Genomic DNA, 21,785 nt, shown 5'->3' with positions numbered 1-21,785 from the left:
GTCTTAAAACTTGTCTTCAATGTCAATGACAATCTTGTTTGAAAAGCTAAGAGAGCATGAACTTGAGCTGAATAGGCTGACTGCTGAAGAAGATTAAGGAAAGAATAAAACATTGGCCTTCAAATTTGAAGTGTCTAAAGGAAAACTCTCAAAGGAAGATGATGACTTTAATGATGAACATATGAGCCTCATCATCGAAAGGTTTACCAGATTCATGAAGGCTAAGGGAAAAGATAAGTTTTTTTAGTGAGAAGAAGGAAAATCAAAGATCTTCATCAAGCTATAAATGTTATGGATGTGGTGAAAGAGACCATGTGAAAGTCAAGTCCGAAAAACAAAAGGAGTGAGGAAAAGAAAGAAAAGAAATTTCACAAAAAGAAAAAGACTTACATTGCTTAGGATGATAATGACTCAAGCTTAACTAGTTCAAGTGATTCCGATGAAGAAGCCAACTTGTGCTTCATGACTAATATTGATGACACTACAAGCCATGTAATTTGTTCTAGTTCTGAAATTAGTGAAATTGATTTGCAAAAAGATTTTATTGAATTACTTAATAAATCTGAAAAATTGGATATTGCTCATAAGAATTTGAAAAATGAGTTTAAAAAATAAAATCTGCGATTTAGAAATGAAAGAGTTTGCAATTGTTTAACCTCATTTTAAATGTATATCATGCAAAAGTTATATGTTTGATATTGATATATTATAAAATTTGGTTAAGAAAGCTACACAATCTGCATTTGTATGAATAATGGAGTTAAGAATAAGTGTTTCAAAAATAAGAATGTGCATAAAAAGAACAATCAAGGTAAAAGAACACATATAGTTTGGGTTGAAAAGGGTACTGTCTCACTAGTAAAACATATAGAGTATTCAATAGGAGAACCTTAGTAATTGATGAATTTGTGCATGTTCTTTTTGTCAAAATAGTATACCTTAAGGAGAACCCTCTTGAGTCAAATAGGCCACTTACAGGTGATGAAGATTGGTTAAGGGAGACTCTTGAAGAAATGTATATTAATGAGAACACTCCATTTGAAATTCCTCATGTGCAACAAGAAAATTATCCTAGAGGTTATCAAGAACCACATGGTCTATTTATGGAAAACATAATAGGAGACACCTCAAAAGGGATAACTATTATACGCAATTTAAATAATTTTTGCATGTTAGCTTAGAGCTCCAAGAACTCATCAAGAAAGACAATGAAGATAATTCTTTGAAGAGGTTCTGAAGGAGAACTCTGTTGTGCTTACTACTTGATCATTATCCGCACAATTAAGGTGTTCTTTGGTTGATTAAGGCTCGTGTTGCAATTTTGTCGTGATTGTTGTTGTACCTGTTGTGATTACAAGGGATGGACTTGCAGAGTCTAGTACACTTTGAGGATTGTTCAAAGTAGGTTGCAGGTTGTCGAATAGGGGATATCTTGCTGCAAGTCTTGTTGTTTGTATTGCCTATATTTTGGTTAGAGGGTTAGAGATGTGTTTTATATTTTTGATGTGGAGGTCTCTATAAAAGCCTAGTTGTAAAAACCTTGACCATTATAGTGCATTTGCTTCCTGGGATTGGAAGGTGATAACGGTAATTCTTACCCTTATCTGTGGTACAATTTTCTTACCAAATCACCTCTCTTGAAGCTTGAAACTTGCTTAATCTTCTCTTTTATCTAACTTTGTGAATAACTTTAACTTAGGTTACACATACAAGTTTTCATCATTAATTCCTGAAGTTTTGTAGGAAATTTGAGTGCTTTGGAAGAGCATCCTAACTATCAAGAAGGGGAGTTCGGGAAGAGCTACAAGAGCAAGCAGATCTGCAGAAAAATCAGGCCTGGGCCCCTGTTGACTGCAAAACCAACAGCAAGTGCACCGGTCGCAGCGTAGCAAGTGATAAATATCGTTTTCTCCCAAGGGACTTGTGCAACACATAACAATTCTTCCTTTTAAAACTCAATTAGACATCAAAGTGCACAAAACAACAAGAAACTCTTTTTGGTATTTTATCAAATAGTTGGTGCGCAAGAAATTTAACATAGTGTATTTACAATTTGTCAAGACTAAAATTCATCCATTTCATTCTCATGCATTCACAAACATCTCAATTCCATCCAGTAGGTATTCAATTTCAATTCTAGGTTCAATCATATTTCTCAATGCATCAAGAACCAAAATTCATGCATGGGTGATCAATCCAAAGCAAGCATTAAGCATAGAAATTGAATACTAACAAGAATTGGAAAAACATATATCACTAACATCACAAAATACATAAGAGTTCCATGTTTTACAACTAATCTCAACAAATAGGAAAAGCCTTCAATGGTGGAGAACTTAGGGTTCTACAAAATTGAAGAGATAGGGAAGAAATTGGAACCAAGGAGAAGATGCACAGCCTTTCCCAAGGTTCTTGGCAGCTGCTCCATGCTCCGTTTGTGCCTCCCCTTCACATCTCCATCTCCAATTTGTGACTCATCTTCTTCCTCAACCCAAAAGAGGCAAAATCACAATTGATGAAGCTTGAAGACCCAAGGAGGAGTTGGAGAGCTTCCCAACACCTCAAACAGCCTCTAAGGGCCTCTCCCAATCTCTCTAGGTGAAGAATGAAGTGTAGGAGGAGAAGAATGCCCCAAAAATCGCAAGACTCATGTTTAAATAACCCATTTTGACACATCAGCGTCGTCACCGCTCAGTTGCACCCTAGTTGCACCCCAATAGCAGATTTCCAGTGACAGAGCGCTCAGCTGCACCCTAGCGTCAACATTCCAGAGAGTAGGGCGCTCAACTGCACTTCAGCTACACCCCAGCTGCAGCATTCCAGAGACATATAGCTCAGCTACCGCTCAGCTACAGGCTGTTTTGACAGCATTCTAAAATTCAAGTTCTTGTGTCCAACATGGGTGTTTGCTTCAAATTAATCTTCTATTGTCCCAAAATATGTTCCCTTGAGTTCTTGCTTGTTTTCCTGCACTATAATTGTTTCCTATTCATTTATTTCACACAATCAAACAAAGAGATTAGAGGTAAAAACAAGCATATACTAAATAAAACACAAGAAAACTAGGAAACACACTAAACTTGAGGATAAAACAAGGTAAAAGCTATGAAGGAGTTGATTTGTTCACAAAATATCACGCCAACACGTTAAATCAACCGTTATCACTCCCCCATACTTAAAACCTTGCTTATCCTCAAGCAAGGGGTAACTTGGCTAAGAAAAACATCTACTCAAGAAAAGTAAAATAACTAGGAAGGAAGTTCACACAATCAAATTAGATAACATTCATGAGTGCTCTTCTTTCAATACCAATCCAAAGAGAATATGTGTAACGTTGTAAATCCTTAGCTATGGTNCTCACAATGCAAATATTACAAGAATGAATGTACATGCTTTATGAGGGACTAACAATCATGGCAAAGATGTTTTCATTGATCAATCAAAGGAACCAATCCTCACTAGAAAAAGTGTTTTCACTCAAGCACACTAGTGTATAGGGTGTGTCATTCTCTCATCTACCTCTAAGAGCACACAATCTAACTATGCTTTTCATTTCAAGAGCCAAGAATTATCAAAACATACAAACACAACAAGGGCTTTATTTGATGTTCGGACAAGACAAAGAAGGAAATTGGTGTATCTAGGTAATGTGAATAAGCAAAGAGAGCAATCACATCATATTTACAGTTTCATCATTATACTCTCTTTTGTCTGAAAACTAGAACAACCAAACACCAACTTGTAGTCACCTTATTAATATATTTTCTTTTTCTTTTTATTTTTCTATTTTTCTCTTTCTTTTTCTTTTATAGATGACATATTTACAAGAATGCATCACATCAACCAACACCAACTCACAATTGTTACTCATGCTTCCTTTTTAATAATAACTTCCCCCACACTTGAATCATACTACTTACCATGTAAACCATACTCTCCCATCAAGGTGAGATGGTCAATCAAATTCAATAAGGCTTAAGGTTTCAATAGTGAAGGTAAGTTTCTTTAAATGCTAAAAAGTTTGCACAAGGGTTCTAATATTTGAAACACAATTGGCTATTCTGGGTATATGATGCAAAGAGGGAAAGAAAGACCACCTTGTTTCAATGTAAGCATGCAAATGAATAATAACTAGCAATGAAACTCAAGCAAAGTTAATTGTAACCAAAAGAGGTAGCACTCATAGATAAAAACTATGAGGCACAAAATCTCACCCTATTAAGTTCTTTGGTTTCCTATGGTTGTCATAGATCATGCCACAATCATTAACCACAGTAAAAACAATAACAACATTCTCGATAAATCCACATGAGCACAACCACAAACATAAGTTTTCACTAAATCACAACACATTCTCATGGTATTCCAAAACCAATTTATGAGCAAACACAAATGGTTCTCCTCAAATTCATGTAAAACTCACTCAAAGTCACATAACCAATACATCATATTTGATAAACTAGCCAAGTCACACTTATTATCAACAAAAAGGAAAAGAAAACAAAAAGGGAAAGAAAAAGCAAACTCTTTTTTTGGTGGGTCAACTTATTGCTCAAATACTCTGACTCCTTGCATACTCTTCTTCATCCACTTTCATACCTATTAATTGCAAGAACACCAAGAAACTCAAACAAACACGTTAGTCCAATTTTAACAAAAACCAAGTTTTGAGAATTGAAAATTGAAAAACATAAAGATAAAAACAAAAGTAACATATAGAGAAGTGAAATAGAAAAATGAAGAACACAAACAAAGAGACAAGGAAAAGAAGAAACAAAAATTGCATAACATGAGCACACCAACCAAACAACAATTCTAATATGCAGAATGATTGAAATGGATTTCCCAAATATCCTCACTCAAATCCCTCTTGTTGCAAGATCACTTAGTACTCTCCTAAGGTGATGAATACCACTTTCCTTGTTCTCTAATATAAAAACACTCAGATTCGCGCTTATCTAAGTCTGACACACCTTACCCAATCCCTTGGCATAAGAATGTATCAAAACTTGCATTAAGAACCAGAATAATGGGGTCCAAATACACAATCATGTCATCTGTCACTCGGGTGACTAGTAATATCTGTGTTGATTTAGCTAGTTCGGCTGTTGAAATCCCATCCCTAGGACCTTCCAACAACTAGATCATGCTCTAACTGGTAATGATAAATTGATAGACCTACACTTATTTCACGTTATTTTTGTGCGTCATAATAACTCATTTTTGTACGTCATAAAATCTAATTTTTGTACGCATGCATGATGTTTCCACCGGCGAGTCGCTTTGTTCCCTTCGTTCTGCAACCAGAGTCAATGCCTACAAAATTAAGGATTCCCAAAAAGGTCTCTATTACGAAAAAAAATTCTGAAAGAATGTATAAAATGAAAAATCTTATAAATAGAAATGAAAACTAAACAAAATGAAAAATCTTATATAATTCTAAATAAAGCGAAATCTACTATTACATTTTGATCTTTGTGATTATAAATGTAGTTTATCATTCTCATTTCATTTCTATTAGTCTTTTCTTTTTTTAAATTGATTTTTTAATAACTTCTTTTTGATATGGCTTGTAATAACAACCAATAAAATAATAATATGTAATTTATTGTTAAAAAATAATTATGAAAAGTTGTTAATACATGAGAGTCCTTTCTTTTTCTTATTTTTTTTGTCTTCCATATTATTCACAATACAAGTCTCATAATGGCTGATAGACCACTAAAAAAACTGTTATTTAGTGGAGGTTTATTTTCCATTTTGCAGAGGTTTTTATCCTCCGCAAATTAATTTTCGGAGATTTTTCAAACCCCCACAATTAGAGTCGTCGCTATTAATTTACGGAAGTTTTTAATGACTCCTGGTATCAAATTTATATTGTAGAGATCTTTTTATGAAGGGCTTTAACCTCTTCTATTAGTGATTATTATTTTTAAGAGATTTGAAACCTCCTTTATTTATTATTACCCATCTACATTCATAATTCTTAATTTAACGAAATCTATTTTTTATAATAAGAAATAAATAAAATATACTGTAAAATACAAAAAAATTAATCAAAATTAATTTTATTGATGATTTAAGATAAAATACATTTATTGACTATTACAATACAAATATAAAAAAAATACATGATGTTTAAAGAAATTCAACTAGACTTAACAAGAGCATAAGCTAAGACAAAATCTTCAGACTTTAAAAATTGTGTAATATGCAATGTGGCCTCTCTCTGTCTTCAAGTGGAAAAAATGGCAACTTGAATCATTCCACGATTGATCTTGCTTTGATTAATTGGCAACTTTCTTCATAGGTTCCCTGCCTTCATCCATTCTGGTAACAATTTCAAATAAAAAGATATATTTAAGATTGAAACACATGCTAATTTAAAATCCCTTTAAGCACAAATCCAAAACCATAATTAAACAAATATCAATGTTTCCAAAGTCAGTATTAATCATTGTTGATGCAATATAAGTGCTTGACTTCGAAGGATGTATATTACAAGGATTATTCCCTAATGTTTGGGTATCTAGCATGCACGTGTAACAAAGGAAATTCACCTACAAATATTTAGAAGTTCACTAGTGTTTGATTACTTACAAGTTCACAGATATTTAGAAATTCCCAGACTATAATATCCTTCTTAAAAGAATTACCAAACCTATGATGGCAATGGAACCTTTTCGAACAATGGTTGGCAAGCTGGCAAATTCATCATGTTTAATGCAACAAATTCAGTAACCCTTGGCATGAACAATTGATCAAACAATGTGCACATAAATGTAAAAGTAAAATGCTGATACATAACATACAAGTAACAAAGTCAACAATGATATAACTTATGCACCTGGATTCACCTGTAAAGGTATTCATTCCAAAATAAGATTGAATGAATGATATAAACTCTAAATTTTCAAAGAATCAGAAAAACAAAACATTAGAAGAAAAGAAAGTAGATTGTATGGTACAAAAATGTAAAAGAAATAATAAAATGCAGTACACATACAGTATTTTTAATAAATAAGAAAATATAAAGCGTAAGTAGATTCTTTCCGAATTCGGTTTCTTCAGTAATATAGTTCTTTGTTGCTTGCATTGTTTATTAATTCTTTTAGTATCCAAGTGTTGTAGACATGACCTAATTAACACCAAAATGCTGACATGCATAGGTGCGCCTTTTTTTAATTACCAGCGTGCATTCAATCGATTGGTAAATAGCACAACTAAATATATAATGGAAAATATAATAATATTATAAAGAACATTAGCAAACAAATTATAATAATTGAACTAAAGGCTTTAGACAATTAAATAGTGATTCTCTTATTCCATACCAATAGTCTGAGTTCTAACTTAGCAACAGATAAAAGTATATAAAATCAAATAAGTGACAATGGGAAAATTAAGAAAAAATCCACCCAGAAATTACTGATGTTATAATAGAAACTTACTTCTCCATCCACCGCAAAAATCCTGGTCCAGGAAAGCTGTCCTGAGTTCCCAACCATGGATACCTTCAAGTATATTAGCTTTCCCAGATAGGAATGCCAACAAATTCTCAGATAATGCTCAAAGTAAAAAACCTTTTGCAGGAATAATCAAAATCATAATAAAAAAATACCTGGAAGACCCTGTTGAATCTTAGGGGCAGAAGACGACCGCAACGACTAGGGCAATCATGACCATTGACGACGAAACAGCCACCGCAACGGCCAGGGCAACTGAGACCACAACAGTGGCAAAAGTGGATGGCAACAGAGAGCACTGTAACGGCGACAGAAACCACCAATGATTTGAGAACGGAGACCACGAACGATAATGGGCTAAGGAAGATGATAACCTAAAGGACCACGCTAAAATGAGGAGACAGACAAACCACGAAGGAACTATAGAATAGCTAGCCCAAAGAAGAAAGGTAGGAAATGGGGGAAAGAAATTCAGAAGTTTTTTGAACTTAGGTTTGACAAAGGTTTGTGTGAAGACGAAAAGGGGAAAATGCTCGGACGAAATAGAGAAGGGGGAGAGGAGTGAAATGTTGGAAAAAATGTGAGTTAGGTTTGGGAAATTTTTCAGAAAAGCTTTAGGTTTGAAAAATTGTTCAGAAAGGTGGAGGTCATAGACCTCTTAAGAAAAACATTAAAACTAAAAAGAAACCATTTAACTATTTTAAATAAAGTTAATTTGTTGAGGGATTTTGTAACCTCTGCAAAATAACCTCTATAATATAACAATTTTTTTTAGTGGACCTACACTCATTTCACTTTATTTTTGTACGTCATAATAACTCATTTTTGTACGTCATTTTTGTAGGATATAAAATCTAATTTTTGTACGCATGCATGATGTTTGTCAAAATCTCACCTGATCAATCTTCCACCGGTGAGTCGCTTTGTTCCCTCCGCTTTGCAGCCAGAGTCAATGCCTGCAAAATTAAGGATTCCCAAAAAGGTCTCTATTTCGAAAAAAAAATTGAAAGAATGTATAAAATGAAAAATCTTATAAATAGAAATGAAAACTAAACAAAGGAAAATCTTATATAATTCTAAATGAAGCGAAATCTACTATTACATTTTAATCTTTGTGATTATAAATGTTGTTTATCATTCTCATTTCATTTCTATTAGTCTTTTCTTTTTTGAATCTGATTTTTTAATAACTTCTTTTTGATAACTTATTTATAATGTGCTGGCTTGTAATAACAACCAATAGAATAATAATATGTAATCTATTGTTAAAAAATAATTATGGAAAGTTGTTAATACAGGAGAGTCCTTTCTTTTTTTTATTTTTTTTGTCTTCCATATTATTCACAATACAAGTCTCATGTTGGCTAACTGGTAATGATAAATTGATAGACCTACATTCATTTTACGTTATTTTTATACGTCATAATAACTCATTTTTGTACGTCATTCTAATTTTTGTACGCATGTATGATGTTTGTCAACATCTCACCTGATCAACCGGCGAGTCGCTTTGTTCCCTCCGCTTTGCATCCAGAATCAATGCCTGCAAAATTAATGATTCCCAAAAAGATCTCTATTTCGAAAAAAAAAAAATCTGAAAGAATGTATAAAATGAAAAATCTTATAAATAGAAATGAAAACTAAACAAAATGAAAAATCTTATATAATTCTAAACGAAGCGAAATCTATTATTACATTTTAATCTTTGTGATTATAAATGTAGTTTATCATTCTCATTTCATTTCGATTAGTCTTTTCTTTTTCTAAACTGATTTATTAATAATTTCTTTTTGATAACTTATTTATAACGTGTGGCTTGTAATAACAACTAATAAAATAATAATATGTAATCTATTGTTAAAAAAAATTATGAAAAAAGTTATTAATACATGAGAGTCCTTTCTTTTTCTTATTTTTTTTGTCTTCCATATTATTCACAGTACAAGTCTCATGTTGCTTAACTGGTTTTGATAAATTGATAGACCTACACTCATTTCACGTTATTTTTATAATAAAAAGTGAAAAATTAATAATATATATATATATATATATATATATATATATATATATAATAGTAATAATACAAATTATTCATCCTATGTAAAAAATTATTTTACAATTTATGTATTTGATTTTTTTTAAATTGATTTTTATAATAATCATATATTTCAACTCTACCATTTAATATCTGATAAATTATTATTTTAGTTCTTATATAGAACTATTTTTTCACGTCTAAAATTTTAATATCAATTCAAAATATTAATTCATGATATGCATTCTCAAAAATTAATTTAAATATTTTTTTAACTTTTAAAATAAATAAATAATTAAGTTTTCTAATGTGTATCATTAAATTCATTTTAATCATTATTAAATTAATTTCTAATGTATTTTTAATATATTTATTATTACATAATATTTATATTTAAAATGTTAAATCATTTATTCTATACTATTTTTTATTCTTCTTTTATCTATTTATAATTCTCATCACTTGATCGTTTAAAAAATTATTAAAGAATAACTAAAGCAATAATCTTTTATACTATTTATTTTATTTTAATCTTATTTTTTATGATTTCTAATTACTTGATCTGTCATTAAATAAACTATATTATATAATAATCACATATAATAATAAGATAGATCAATTATCGATAAGAGATTAAAGTTTTTTTTTAACGGTACAGTTATCTAAAAATAACTCTAATATTAAAACTTTTAAACGAAAACCTAATGTAAAGTAAAAATATATACAAGACCGAACGATCTGTACTAAACTGGTGGATCTTCTTTTTCCAGAGCTTGCTCCACCGATACCTCTTCTTCCACTGCTCACACCCATAGGATGATCATTGCAAAGGATAAACCGAATGGTTGAACATGGCAAAACAGAAAAGAAGGGTAAACTAGTGTAATTTAATAGTCATTGTAACATATAATTCAATAAATAGATAAAACACTCATAAGCAATGCATAAAACATATATATACATATTGACCGACCCTTTTACTTTGACTGTCCGGACTGGTATGAATATGTAGCTTTGGCCGTTCGTGCACTCGTGGGTGTAATAACTGGAAAATTCAACAACTGTCACACGAGGTTAGCCCGTTATCTCTCATCTAATGTCTCCCCCCTTAGACTAGGGCCTTCTGCTATTCTCACGACTTGTGTTACCCATCTCTACTTGAGACTTAGTAACCATTAAAATGTCAGGATGAACGTCGTGGATTATGATGTCCATATTTATACCTTACTACCACATCAAAACCAAACACCGAGACATTCCTCCTTGAAATTCTCTTTCATATCTACTTTTAGAAATCTCATACCACACTACAATATCAACATTATTTCTCATGCATAATATATTTAAATCACCGAAGTAAACACTCAAAGTACAATATAACCATAATCCTTTTACGAACCGAAAGCTTCCTAGAAAGGTCAAATCGAACGGTAACAACTATCACCTATGAATATGACCAAACAGTCAATCTGAAGAGTAGGGCTCAAACATAAGCCTAATACAGTTTGAGGGTCAAACACTTAGAACAACCGAACACTTAGAGCTTAGATTGAATACCAAGAACTTAGGCAGAACCCATATAACTTAGAATGAACATTTAGTGCGAGACCGAACGGTCATTCACTATCCAAGAACAGGACCGAACGGTCCATTTTAGGTAATGTTAAAGAAGTGACCAAATATTATTAAGGACTGACCACTAGGAGAGGGACCGAAGACTATAACATTTAAATTCTATAACAAGGCCGATAATCAACATTAGACCAACTCCTAAAAGGAGACCGAGCCCCACTAAGGGACCGAGCTCTAATTTAAGACCGAACGTTACAACAGTATGTCCGAAAGATATACATAAATGAATACTAACATATAACCGAACGGTCATTAACATGCAAGGCCCATTATAGGCCGAACACAATTAAAACTGAATACTATATTAAAATCAACCATCAGTGTAACGATCGGTCATTAACTGAAGTTCCACCTAAGCAGAACTCAGTTAAGACCGAACACGAGAGGAAGGTCGAACGGTCAACGAAGGACTCTTAGCGAACTACATAATTTTGCAGAATAATTACAAAATTATGATCAACACCAATCTTTACCAATTTTCTTCATTCTTCCCAACTTCTAATCCCCCAAACTAGTATCATATAAACCTATATACTTATCTAAGAACATCTAAACATTCCTTACATTATTTGAAGAGTTTCATCTCAAATTTGAGAGTCAATTTTGCATAATCATAAACTCAAATTGATACCAATTTGAACTATGTAAGAAAATAAAAAAGTTATTTTTATCGATAGTGGTCAAACATTACATTTTTATCATCTTTATTTGTAACAATCTGATAGGTTTTCAGACCTATAATTGTAAAGATATGTTTTTCCTAATCAATATGGAGATAGTGAGGATATTTTTTTCCTTTGGATCCCCTGTTCACAACAATCCACACACAGACATATATTTCAAAACATATGTATTCATCTTTTATCATTCTTGGGAATAAAAGATGACATAAAACAAACATCCCCGAATTTGTTTGATTCAGGATATTAGGCACTTACTCTTTATTTCATTATCTTCTTTGCTTATGAAAATTAAAGGTTATTACCTTATAGTCTTACTTATCATGTTTCTCTTTTTCATAAAATTTTACCCCATTTGGGAATCGGTTGGATTATTAATCATTAATAATTTTTGTTTTCTTGCCCTCAACCTATCTGTTCTTGCCAGATAGATCTGCAAAGCTCGTCAAAGATACCGAGATGAAAGCAACAACTCCCACCACAGTTCTTTATCCTACCCTTGGAGGAAACATACATACTTTTAAGGCATTGATTTCCTGTGCAATCTTTGATGTATTATCTCCACCTTATTCTTCAGAACATGGGCGACACTGCACCTACTTCCGAAAATCACAGAGGAAAGACCTTCCAGGTGATCTTATTTTATATATTACTTAAATCTAACTTCATCTTTTTAGTTTTATTGACACAGTATTTAACTATTTTTCCAATTCTAATTACATGCTTGTCTATTATCATTTTGAGTGTTCATGCTTTTTCTAACTAATTTTTTTAATGACCCAGTGTCATTATTTTTTCAATTATAACTAAATAATCAATTCATCATTAAAACCTTTTTTCCTTTTATTTTTGAAACCTATAATCACTTATAAATGTAGCTAATTTTTTTTATTATACTTATTTCTTCAATAAACTAAATAACAAATTCTTCATTAAAATCTTTTTTCCTTTTATTTCTGAAACCTATATTTAGTTAGACATGTAATTAATATTAAATGCATGATAAATAATTTACAGTCTTTAAAAACAAAAAAACATGTGAGATGATAAAAAGAGTAAATCAACAGTTAGGATCCAATAAAAGAATAAATCTTTTATTTTTATTCTTTTATACTCAATTCTTCAAGAACAAAGTCTTTAAATATATTTAAATAAGTCAAAGAAAATAACTGGACACACTAATTTGGTTCATGCATTTTTCAATTACCAAAGTTTACTAATTTTTTCAACTACCACAATTAACTAATATTAAATGTCTATGATAAATAATTGACTGTCTTTGAAAAGAAAAATAAAAAGGTTAAATAATTGTTAGAATAGCTTTTTACAAAACTAAAATCTTAATTGGAAATAAAATCTTATAGATTGCCTTTCAAAATAATGGTTCATAAATGCTTTTAATCTTTTATACTCAATTCTTCAAGAACAAGTCATTAAAGTTATTTAAATAAGTAAAAAGAAAATAAACGGACCAACTAATTTGGATCATGCATTTTCCAACTAATTTTTTCAATTACCACAATTAACTAATATTAAATGTCTATCATTATTTTGAAAAGAAAAATAAAGAGGTTAAATAATTTTGTTAGAATAGTTTTAATAAACCATATCTCGAATGAATTTTAAAATGTGAATATAAATGATGGTAATGTTTACATGTTTTTTCATTTGCATATTCCATTCTATGGTCAAAGAGAGATTAGAGAGCAATGGCCAAAATTTCTTTTCAGAAGGCTTTTTGTGAATTTCCATCAAATCTGAGGATACTCGCTGTTGACACTAACTGTACTGTTCTTGAATTCATCAAGAAGATGTGTAAGGAATATTGCTATGAAGGTTAGTATAGAATACTAAATTGATCACTATTTGTTGAAATAAGAGATAATATTTTGTTTTGTTAATGATAATTTTAAGGTTGTTTGCAGTTATCACATGCACAGAATCGCTACTTGCTACTGAGATTTTGCAGGAAAGAAAAGTGGGGATTGATTTAGTACTGATGGAGGTTCATATGCCAAAGATGGATGGCTATGAATTCTTACTTGCCAACCAAGAAATTGATGTTCCTATCATCAGTACGTAACTAATCTTTTATGTTTTTCCTTAGATTTTGAACTTGTTTAACTGATCAAGTTTACTTTGCAGTGATGTCTTGGGATGATAACAAGAAATCTATAATGAAGAGTATAAAACTTGGAGGCTGTGATTATTGGATCAAGCCTTTGCATGAGGATCGACTCAAGAACATGTGGACACATGTTGTTAGGAAGTCCATGAGTGAGAATAGGATGCGAAAAGATCATTTTAGCGGGAATTCTGAATTTGTTTCTTCTTCTACTCTTGAAATTTCAAGAAAAGTTGATAATGTTGGTGAATCACATTCGAGAAAGAAGTCTCGTATGGTATGGACATCAGAACTGCATGGTAAATTTGTCAAAGCTGTCAATCAAATTGGACTTGCTAGTATGATTCTTTAGCCCTTCTTCTATTTTTCTCTATTCATCAAATATTTAGATTTAATTTATGAGATGTATGTATTAGTCCATATGCAATAAGGATAAAATGAATTTAGAAACTGTTTTTATTGTTACCTTTCAGATGCTGTGCCAAAGAAAGTTCTTGAGCTCATGAATATGCCTGGTTTGACAAGAAACCATGTTGGTAGTCACTTACAGGTTTGTGTCATTTTACATGCTTGCTTGCACATGTTCAAAGTAAATAAATTTTTGGTTCGTAGATCCTTTATTTATTAAACATTTACAACATTGATTGGCAGAAATATAGAAATACTTTGAAGAGAAAACCTCAGCAATCTGCTACAGATATACCACTGCATAACCATCTTCATGCAGAAGAAGCTTTGAATATGGCACTTGATCACCCAATGCCTCCCTATACTGCTAACTTTGTTTTTCCACAGTCCTCGGAAACTATGCCTAACAATGTGTCAGTGGATACATTGCAAGAACAGCAGCAAATGCAGCAGTGGATGGAGTCTTTCTTTTTATGAGTTTCTATCAGTTTTAGTTTTTCTTTATATGTAGGAATCCAATGGTTTTTTTTTTTTTAAATTCTTTTTGTATAAATTTTATACAGTTAAATGTAATAGGGATTATTCAGTTTTGTAGATTTTTTTTTATGAATATTTTAGTTGTTCTTGATATTATGGTTTCAAATTAACATTACGTTATTTTCGTGTTTGACTAATAAAAGTATTAAATGATTATAGTCCATCAAAACTAAATAGATAGCATTAAATGTATATAATAAATAATTGACTGTCTTTAATCAGAATTGGTTATATTCTTGTTATAATTTATTACATTAATTTTTACAATTAATGAATAGTGTGTATAATAATTATCTTCAAGAAACAATCTTTTTAAAAAAAATTAGTTATAATAGCCTATTATTAGTTAATATAATTGATGTCAGATGTCGTTAGGAAAGGAGCGTCAATAAAGAAGATCTTTTCGCAATCAATTAAAGAAAATATAGAAGTTTGTTTTTTATATCAAATATTATCAAGTGCTCTTAAAGATTCATCAACTTCTCTCAAAGTTTTAAAAATTTATCAAAGGTTATGCTCCAAAAGATTTTAAAATGTTTTTGTTGTAGTAATATTATATTGGGTTAAATATGTTTTTCGTCTCTCAACTATTGGCCGTTTTTGTGTTTAGTCCCTCTTTCAAAGTATAGTACAATTTAGTCCTTCAACTTTAGAAAACTCTGGTATTAGTCCTTTTTACCAAATTTTTATGTAATCTGGTTAAATATAATAGGGCTAAGTATGTTTTTCGTTCTCCAACTATTGGTCGTTTTTATGTTTAGTCCCTCTTTCAAAGTATAGTACAATTTAGTCCTTCAACTTTAGAAAACTCTGGTATTAGTCCCTCTTTCAAACGCGTTTCTCAGTTAACATTGAAGCAAAAATGTGTCAAAATGTGTAAACAATCCAAATGCTATAATGTAACGTGTTTGAAACAGCAAATAAAGTTTAAAAAATTTGATAAAAAAGACTAAAACCATAGTTTTCTGAAGTTGAAGGATTAAATTGTACTATACTTTGAAAAAGGGACTAAACATAAAAACGACCAATAGTTGGAGAACGAAAAACATACTTAGCCCTATTATATTTAACCAGATTATTTCCAGGTTTGTGGTTGCTTTGTAACTAGATAGTAGTTCTAGTCGTGTTTTTGTGTGATAGAGTTTATAAAGTTAGATATCTTTTTATATAGTTAAAGAGTGGATAAGACCAAAATCCTCTTTAATATCTAACGTAAGATTGAAATCAACAACTTCTAGAATTTTTTATTGATAACAAAACTATTTTTTTTTTCTTGAATTTAAGGTCATTGAGATATAAAAATCATGCCTTTTTTTCCTTTATCACTATTATTTTTTATTGTCTTTTCTAATTCTTGTATTAATTAGTTTCAAGAAAAGTACCGTGTTGATAAAAATATGAGAAAATATTGAAATTAATTCACTCCCACTAAGCTTCGACATTATTGAAGTAGAATTTCTGCTTATTAAATTCTTGGAATTTAACTCCATAACTTCAAGCATCTTTATCAAAGCTTGAGTTTGTGTTTTCACATTTTTCTTATCATACCATCTCATTTTATCGAGTTAAAATTAATATTTATACTAGTTTTAATTTTATAATTTTATTTAATTAAAAAATATCTGTTATTATTTTCTATATTTGATGTGTAATTTATAATTTGAATGAAAATAATGTTGGAGAGAGAATAGAGTAGTGTGATGACTCTCAGTTTTTTAATTTTTACATATAGATTGAACAATTTATTCCATTTATGTATAAATACTAAAAAAACTAGAAAAATACATGGCATTACCATATTAATTAATTGTAAAAGTTCACAGGTTTCAAGATAAAGAAAAACATGCAAATAAATGATAAAAAACCGAGGTTGCCTGTGGCTGCTCCTCACTACTACACTACTATAATTAACTTTAATAACTTTGATTGAGAATTAATCTTTGTCTTCCAAAAAAAAGGGTAAGTCTTGAATCATGTCTGTTAAGAAAATAGTCTAAAGTTCCCTACGTTGATTGAAGCATGAGTCTCAATTAAACTAATAAGGAATAATTAGCTTGATTTACAGATGATGATCTGATCATTCCAAAAGAATTCTTGTGTCCTCCAGTGATATTTGTTTAAAAATGTAAACAATTTTGTTTTTTATCTACTTTTATCTGCTTCATTATTTTAAGTATTTTCTTTGTTTTTCTTTTTTTTATATTTCAGTATGAATAATAATATTTAGACAATATTTCTTTTATAATATTTGAACATCATTTCCGTGTCAAAGTGTCAATTTATGATTATTCCAAAAAGTTTATAGTAATTGATTGTGGAATGGTAAGATTTTTGATGGTGGTGGCCCGATTGCTTTCCTCCTTTTGTTAGTTGCCTTGTTAAATATTCTAGGTATTTTTTGCCATAATAAGTTGTCATTTGGTATTTTTATTCTGATTTAGGTTTCCTCAAAACCGACGAGTCTCTTCTTCAAGAAAGTGCTGAAGGTAAAGTTTTTGATTCAATTCTTTGAAATTTTGTTGACATTCTGTCATACAAATGCTAAATCTAGTGTAAGCTTAGTTTATATAAGTATATTAATCTTGTTTTTTATTCAATTTCGAAGTTCATTGGTTTCAAATGCCCATCTAATATTCCTTTATGTGCTTTGCTTTGGCAACAATGTACCACCACGCAAGGTCATTTGCACCTTTTATTTTTATTTTAGCATTGCTGTTATCGATTCCTGTACTAATAATGATGTGTTATTCTGAATTGATTCATATCTTGTGATGCTTAGTCACTGTTTTCAGGAGGATGGCAGGATGGGGCTACAGCAGTATGTGTTTGGGTATTGGGACAAAGAGTAAGTTTACTGTTATTAGTCACTCGTTGTTTATACTGCCTCTTTCTGATGCTTACTGTAGATAGACATCATAGGCAGTATAGTTATGGATATTTTTTTGAGCAATCTTGCAATAAAATTGTCAAAATTGATATATTTTTCCCTTTTGATATTTGTTAGGTTGCAGTTGCTCATATAGGAGATGCCAAGACTCTTTCAAGATGGACAAGAAAGGTGCATTTATTTATTCAAAATTCACTAATCCATGACAACTTAAATTACTCAGAATATAGAAGGACCAGTTCTAACTAGTATGGTACCCCTTTGGAATTGTTCTTTGAACTCAGTAGTGATTGAGGCATTCACTCTCTGCATTTCGTTTTAGTTTAGAATCATTGGGTGGAGAGTGAACTTTTATCTACAGATATTTGATACATTTTCTTGTATGATATTTTCTTGGGGTTTTGTGAGCTCAGAGATGGTGAAATAGACATGTCTGTCAGAGATGGTGAAATAGACATGTCTGTGAAGATGTGGACTACCTGCATCTGGACAGAAAGATCCTATGAAGCTTCACTGTTTCCTGGGATTGACTTTGGGCTTTTCCTACGCAGCTTAGGTGGAGGGCAAAGAAGGCCTTCTTCTGGGGGGGCCAGAGCCATCAGTGAGATACACTCTGGAAGAGCTAGAATTCTAACCTTGTGCCAGGACCTACGGGCCGGGGGACAGTCTCAGGTAGACAGTTTCTATGGGGCGTAGGCCTCCCCAAAGGTAACGGAAACGTGCAAAGGTTTCTTCGGACCAGACGGAGATTGGCCCTTGAGTGCAAAGGCAGAACGATTGTTAGGGCGTCTTGAAGTTTCTAGAGCTTTTGGAGATCGCCAGTTTAAAAAGGTTTGCCTCATTCAAAGATAGGCATTATTTTTGTTAGTTATCTATAGATAACTTCTTTATAGCATCAACTAGACCAGTAAATAAGTCCATTTATTGGCCCTAATATGTTTGTAATCTTGAGGAGAATTATGTTTGCAGGTAGGCCTTGTTGCAAGCCCGGATGTCTATACTTTTGAAGTTACAGATACTGAGCATTTCATCATTCTTGGCTATGATGGCTTGTGGGGGGTATGTCTCTTTGTTTCCCCTAGACTTTCCTTTACTCATTTTTCTGGGTTAGAAGTTGCTGTTCTGAGATGAATATGGCAAATTGTTTGTCAGGTATTTGGTCCCAGTGATGCTTTTGATTTTGTTCAGAAGTTATTGGATGTAAGTGCCTGTTATATCTTTTCCTATCTTGTAACTTGAAAAGAGGTGTGCAATTTTTCCAACACCAATGAAAGGTAGAAAGGAACATAATGAATTCGTTAGTGAATGCAATGTGAACAGGAAAGGAGAAAAATCTCCATTCGAGGGTCTTTTCTTTTACTAAGTTCGAGCCCTTTTTAGTTTTACAATCAAACGACCTGCATAATTCACAAATAGGCTCACCACATTTTCTTTTTATGTTCTTTCACTTATTACAGATGCTGTCTTACATTAGAAAAAATTGAATTGAACCTTTGTAGGAGGGGCTACCTGTTGCCACCGTGTGCCGTCCTCTTGTAAGGGAGGTTGTCCGTGAGCGTCGCTGTAAAGATAACTGCACTGCCATTATTGTTGTATTTAAGCACAAATAATCCATGGCACGATCCCCATGTGTTGTACCAGCTACTATGGATTTTGTTCTCGGATGCTGCTTTCAAAAGCAATGTAAAATATATGAATTTCTTCCCACTGCAAACAAATGGTGGCGCTAAATTCATACCAACTAGTTTCTCACTCTTGAAACTTGTTGTTATTGTAATGCATGTTGAAGTGTAGTGAAGACCAATTTGTTGCAAAAGCATCTTTGATTTCAGTTCATTACTTATATACAGCTCTGCTACATTTCGTGCTCATTTGACCTTGACAGTGTGGGGACATCAATGTTGTAAGAAAAGGTTATTTTTGAAAAGAATATATTGTTATATATATTATGATGGGTGAAAAAATCTTCATTATAAAACACTAATATTATAAGTAAATCCAGGTGTATCTGTCATAATATATTGGACCTATTATGATAGGTGACAGAAAGTATGTCATAATACATTGGATCTATTATGATAGGCTTTTTAGTCTATCATAAAATGTGCAGACTTATTATGATATCCAAAACTATGATGAGAGTTTACCTGTCATAATAGGTCCTTTTTACCTATCATAAAAAGGTATTTTTCCACTAGTTAACACCTTTGACATGTTGTATTAGTACAATTGGTGGGTTAAACAGTGACTCATTTAATTATAAGTTTTTTTAAAATAAAAAATTACAATTTTTTTTAATTCAAATCTAAATAAGTTTTTAATCATGCAATCCAAGCGTAATCCAAAAACATGTACAAAAGGCGAACAAATAAGTGGGTTGGTGAGCCGACCCGACTCACCACGGGTTCAATCCGGTGAGTCAGATTCTGAGTGAGCCGGGTGGAAAACTAGCCCGCATAAAATAATTACATTTTTTTAAACCCAACCCGACTCAAACCCGTAGTGAGTCAGGTTAGCCCACATATTACAACCCATTTTGACAACACTATTTATAGCATAAACATAATTTGAGATAAAATAAAACTTAATTTGATGTAAAATAATTTAATCATATTGTTTGGTAATTTCTATTTTATTTTATAATTTTTATTTATTTTATTATTTAAATTGTATTAAATAATTTAATTAAATCAAGTAAACAACTTCATTAAAAAAAAAAAACTACATAGCATTCTGAAAACATAGTTACAGTCCAATAATATTCTACAATTCTTTTACATTAATGAAAGAACTAAAAGCTAATTTTAGTGTTTTCGTTTCAAGTTGAAATGATTATATAGGCCAAAGTTAAATAAGTATTAAATTTGTTAATTTTATGATCACAATGCACTGTTTTTTTCGGGTTAAATATGTTTTTCTTTCCTTAAATATGGACGGCGTTAACTTTTTGTTGATCTGGTGAACGATAATGCCATGTCTTCTGACAGCTTCAGTGTTCTCTGTCTTCAACCTCTCTTCCGACCATGATCCCCCCATCTGTAACTCCCTTATGGCCGCCATCAAATGCTCACAGGCCAACCAGCGGCGTCACCCTGATAACTTCCACTTCTATCACCACCAACAAACTCACCATAACCTAAACTTAAACCAAAACCAAAACCACCAATAACCCTTTTCTGTTTCACTAGAAGCTACCATGGCCAACATTCAAGTTCTTCGCCCGTCCTCCCTTCTCCACCACCAAAACGTAGCCACAAAGCACCTCATCGTTTCCCTAAATCTACCATTGCGTAGCTAACCACCATGACCAGGATTCGCTACCGTTGCATTGCCCACTGATAACGGTCTAAAAATCGTTATTTTCATACTTAAATTTGATATCAAAACACACCCTTTATGGCTTAGAATGAACTTAAAATCAAGTAAAACACTTAGTTGAGTCATGTGAGAGTCAAAAGTTGGTTTTAGAGATATTATGCTTGTTTTTACATTGTTTTGCAGGGTTTTAAGGTGAATTGAAGATGGAAGTGAAGAAAGGTGAACTTAGACACGTGAAAGATGAAGAAAAAGGATGAAAAGAAGGGTCAGAAGAACCGCTAAGCGTCAGAATGGACCGCTGAGCGTCCAGGGCGATTTGAGGCAAACCGCTCAGCGGTCAAACTGACCGCTGAGCGGTCACGTGGCTAAGGGGGAAACCGCTGAGTGACTTATTTAGCCGCTGAGCGGTTATCTATTTTTATTAGCTCGGATTATGTGATCTTTCTGTTATCATTTTGGTCTATAAATAAACCAGTGCGAATCAAAACTCATTCTATTGGCAGAGAGAAACGTCCACAACAGCTCTAGACTCCTTGGAGGCCGTTCTTTGGATGCTTAGGCTCCAATCTACTCAATCTAGGGTTTATTCTTTCATTCTTCCATTATATTTCATCTAGTTTCACCATGATTATGATGAATTAAACCCTTTGTTGTTGGGGAACAATGTAATCTTTTGAAACTCTCTTATATCAAAATT

General features: G+C 31.9%; 3 protein-coding genes and 1 long non-coding RNA gene across 4 annotated transcripts; 3 read left to right on the top strand and 1 right to left on the bottom strand.

Annotated features, from left to right (window-relative positions):
- Positions 1-6,079: 6,079 nt before the first annotated feature.
- LOC106778581 lies at positions 6,080-8,121 on the bottom strand. The gene is made up of 3 exons (XR_001377069.2): positions 7,622-8,121; positions 7,452-7,529; positions 6,080-6,330 (listed from the first exon to the last, which is right to left on the bottom strand). It is a non-coding gene; the product is annotated as an uncharacterized LOC106778581 (long non-coding RNA).
- Positions 8,122-13,522: 5,401 nt separating this feature from the next.
- Positions 13,523-14,823, top strand: LOC106778511 (two-component response regulator ORR21-like). Its single transcript, XM_014666485.1, has 5 exons — positions 13,523-13,649; positions 13,739-13,888; positions 13,959-14,276; positions 14,412-14,488; positions 14,590-14,823. Exons 1-5 carry the CDS (start codon positions 13,523-13,525, stop codon positions 14,821-14,823), a joined length of 906 nt encoding a protein of 301 aa, XP_014521971.1.
- A 3,071-nt stretch (positions 14,824-17,894) lies between these two features.
- On the top strand, positions 17,895-18,497 carry LOC111240689. Its single transcript, XM_022776224.1, has 2 exons — positions 17,895-17,941; positions 18,184-18,497. Exons 1-2 carry the CDS (start codon positions 17,910-17,912, stop codon positions 18,464-18,466), a joined length of 315 nt encoding a protein of 104 aa, XP_022631945.1. The 5' UTR covers positions 17,895-17,909; the 3' UTR covers positions 18,467-18,497.
- On the top strand, positions 18,470-19,596 carry LOC106778509 (probable protein phosphatase 2C 8; the record flags this gene model as incomplete). Its single annotated transcript, XM_022776239.1, has 4 exons — positions 18,470-18,601; positions 18,740-18,829; positions 18,923-18,970; positions 19,270-19,596. Coding segments are annotated over 4 exons (381 nt in total), but the record flags the coding sequence as incomplete, so codon positions are not given.
- Between the last annotated feature and the right edge of the window lie 2,189 nt (positions 19,597-21,785).

The sequence above is a fragment of the Vigna radiata genome, unplaced genomic scaffold (assembly GCF_000741045.1).
Source record: "Vigna radiata var. radiata cultivar VC1973A unplaced genomic scaffold, Vradiata_ver6 scaffold_23, whole genome shotgun sequence".
NCBI classification, from domain to species: Eukaryota; Viridiplantae; Streptophyta; class Magnoliopsida; order Fabales; family Fabaceae; genus Vigna; species Vigna radiata.
This window is presented reverse-complemented; position numbering and strand designations above follow the sequence as displayed.

Excerpts from the sequence above, each read along its gene's own strand:
- LOC106778511 (XM_014666485.1), top strand. The coding sequence starts at position 13,523 with ATGGCCAAAATTTCTTTTCAGAAGGCTTTTTGTGAATTTCCATCAAAT. Across the intron at positions 13,650-13,738 it reads TAAGGAATATTGCTATGAAG|TTATCACATGCACAGAATCG; the intron begins GTTAGTATAGAA and ends GGTTGTTTGCAG. Across the intron at positions 13,889-13,958 it reads AATTGATGTTCCTATCATCA|TGATGTCTTGGGATGATAAC; the intron begins GTACGTAACTAA and ends TTTACTTTGCAG.
- LOC111240689 (XM_022776224.1), top strand. The coding sequence starts at position 17,910 with ATGCCAAGACTCTTTCAAGATGGACAAGAAAG. Across the intron at positions 17,942-18,183 it reads TTTCAAGATGGACAAGAAAG|AGATGGTGAAATAGACATGT; the intron begins GTGCATTTATTT and ends TTGTGAGCTCAG.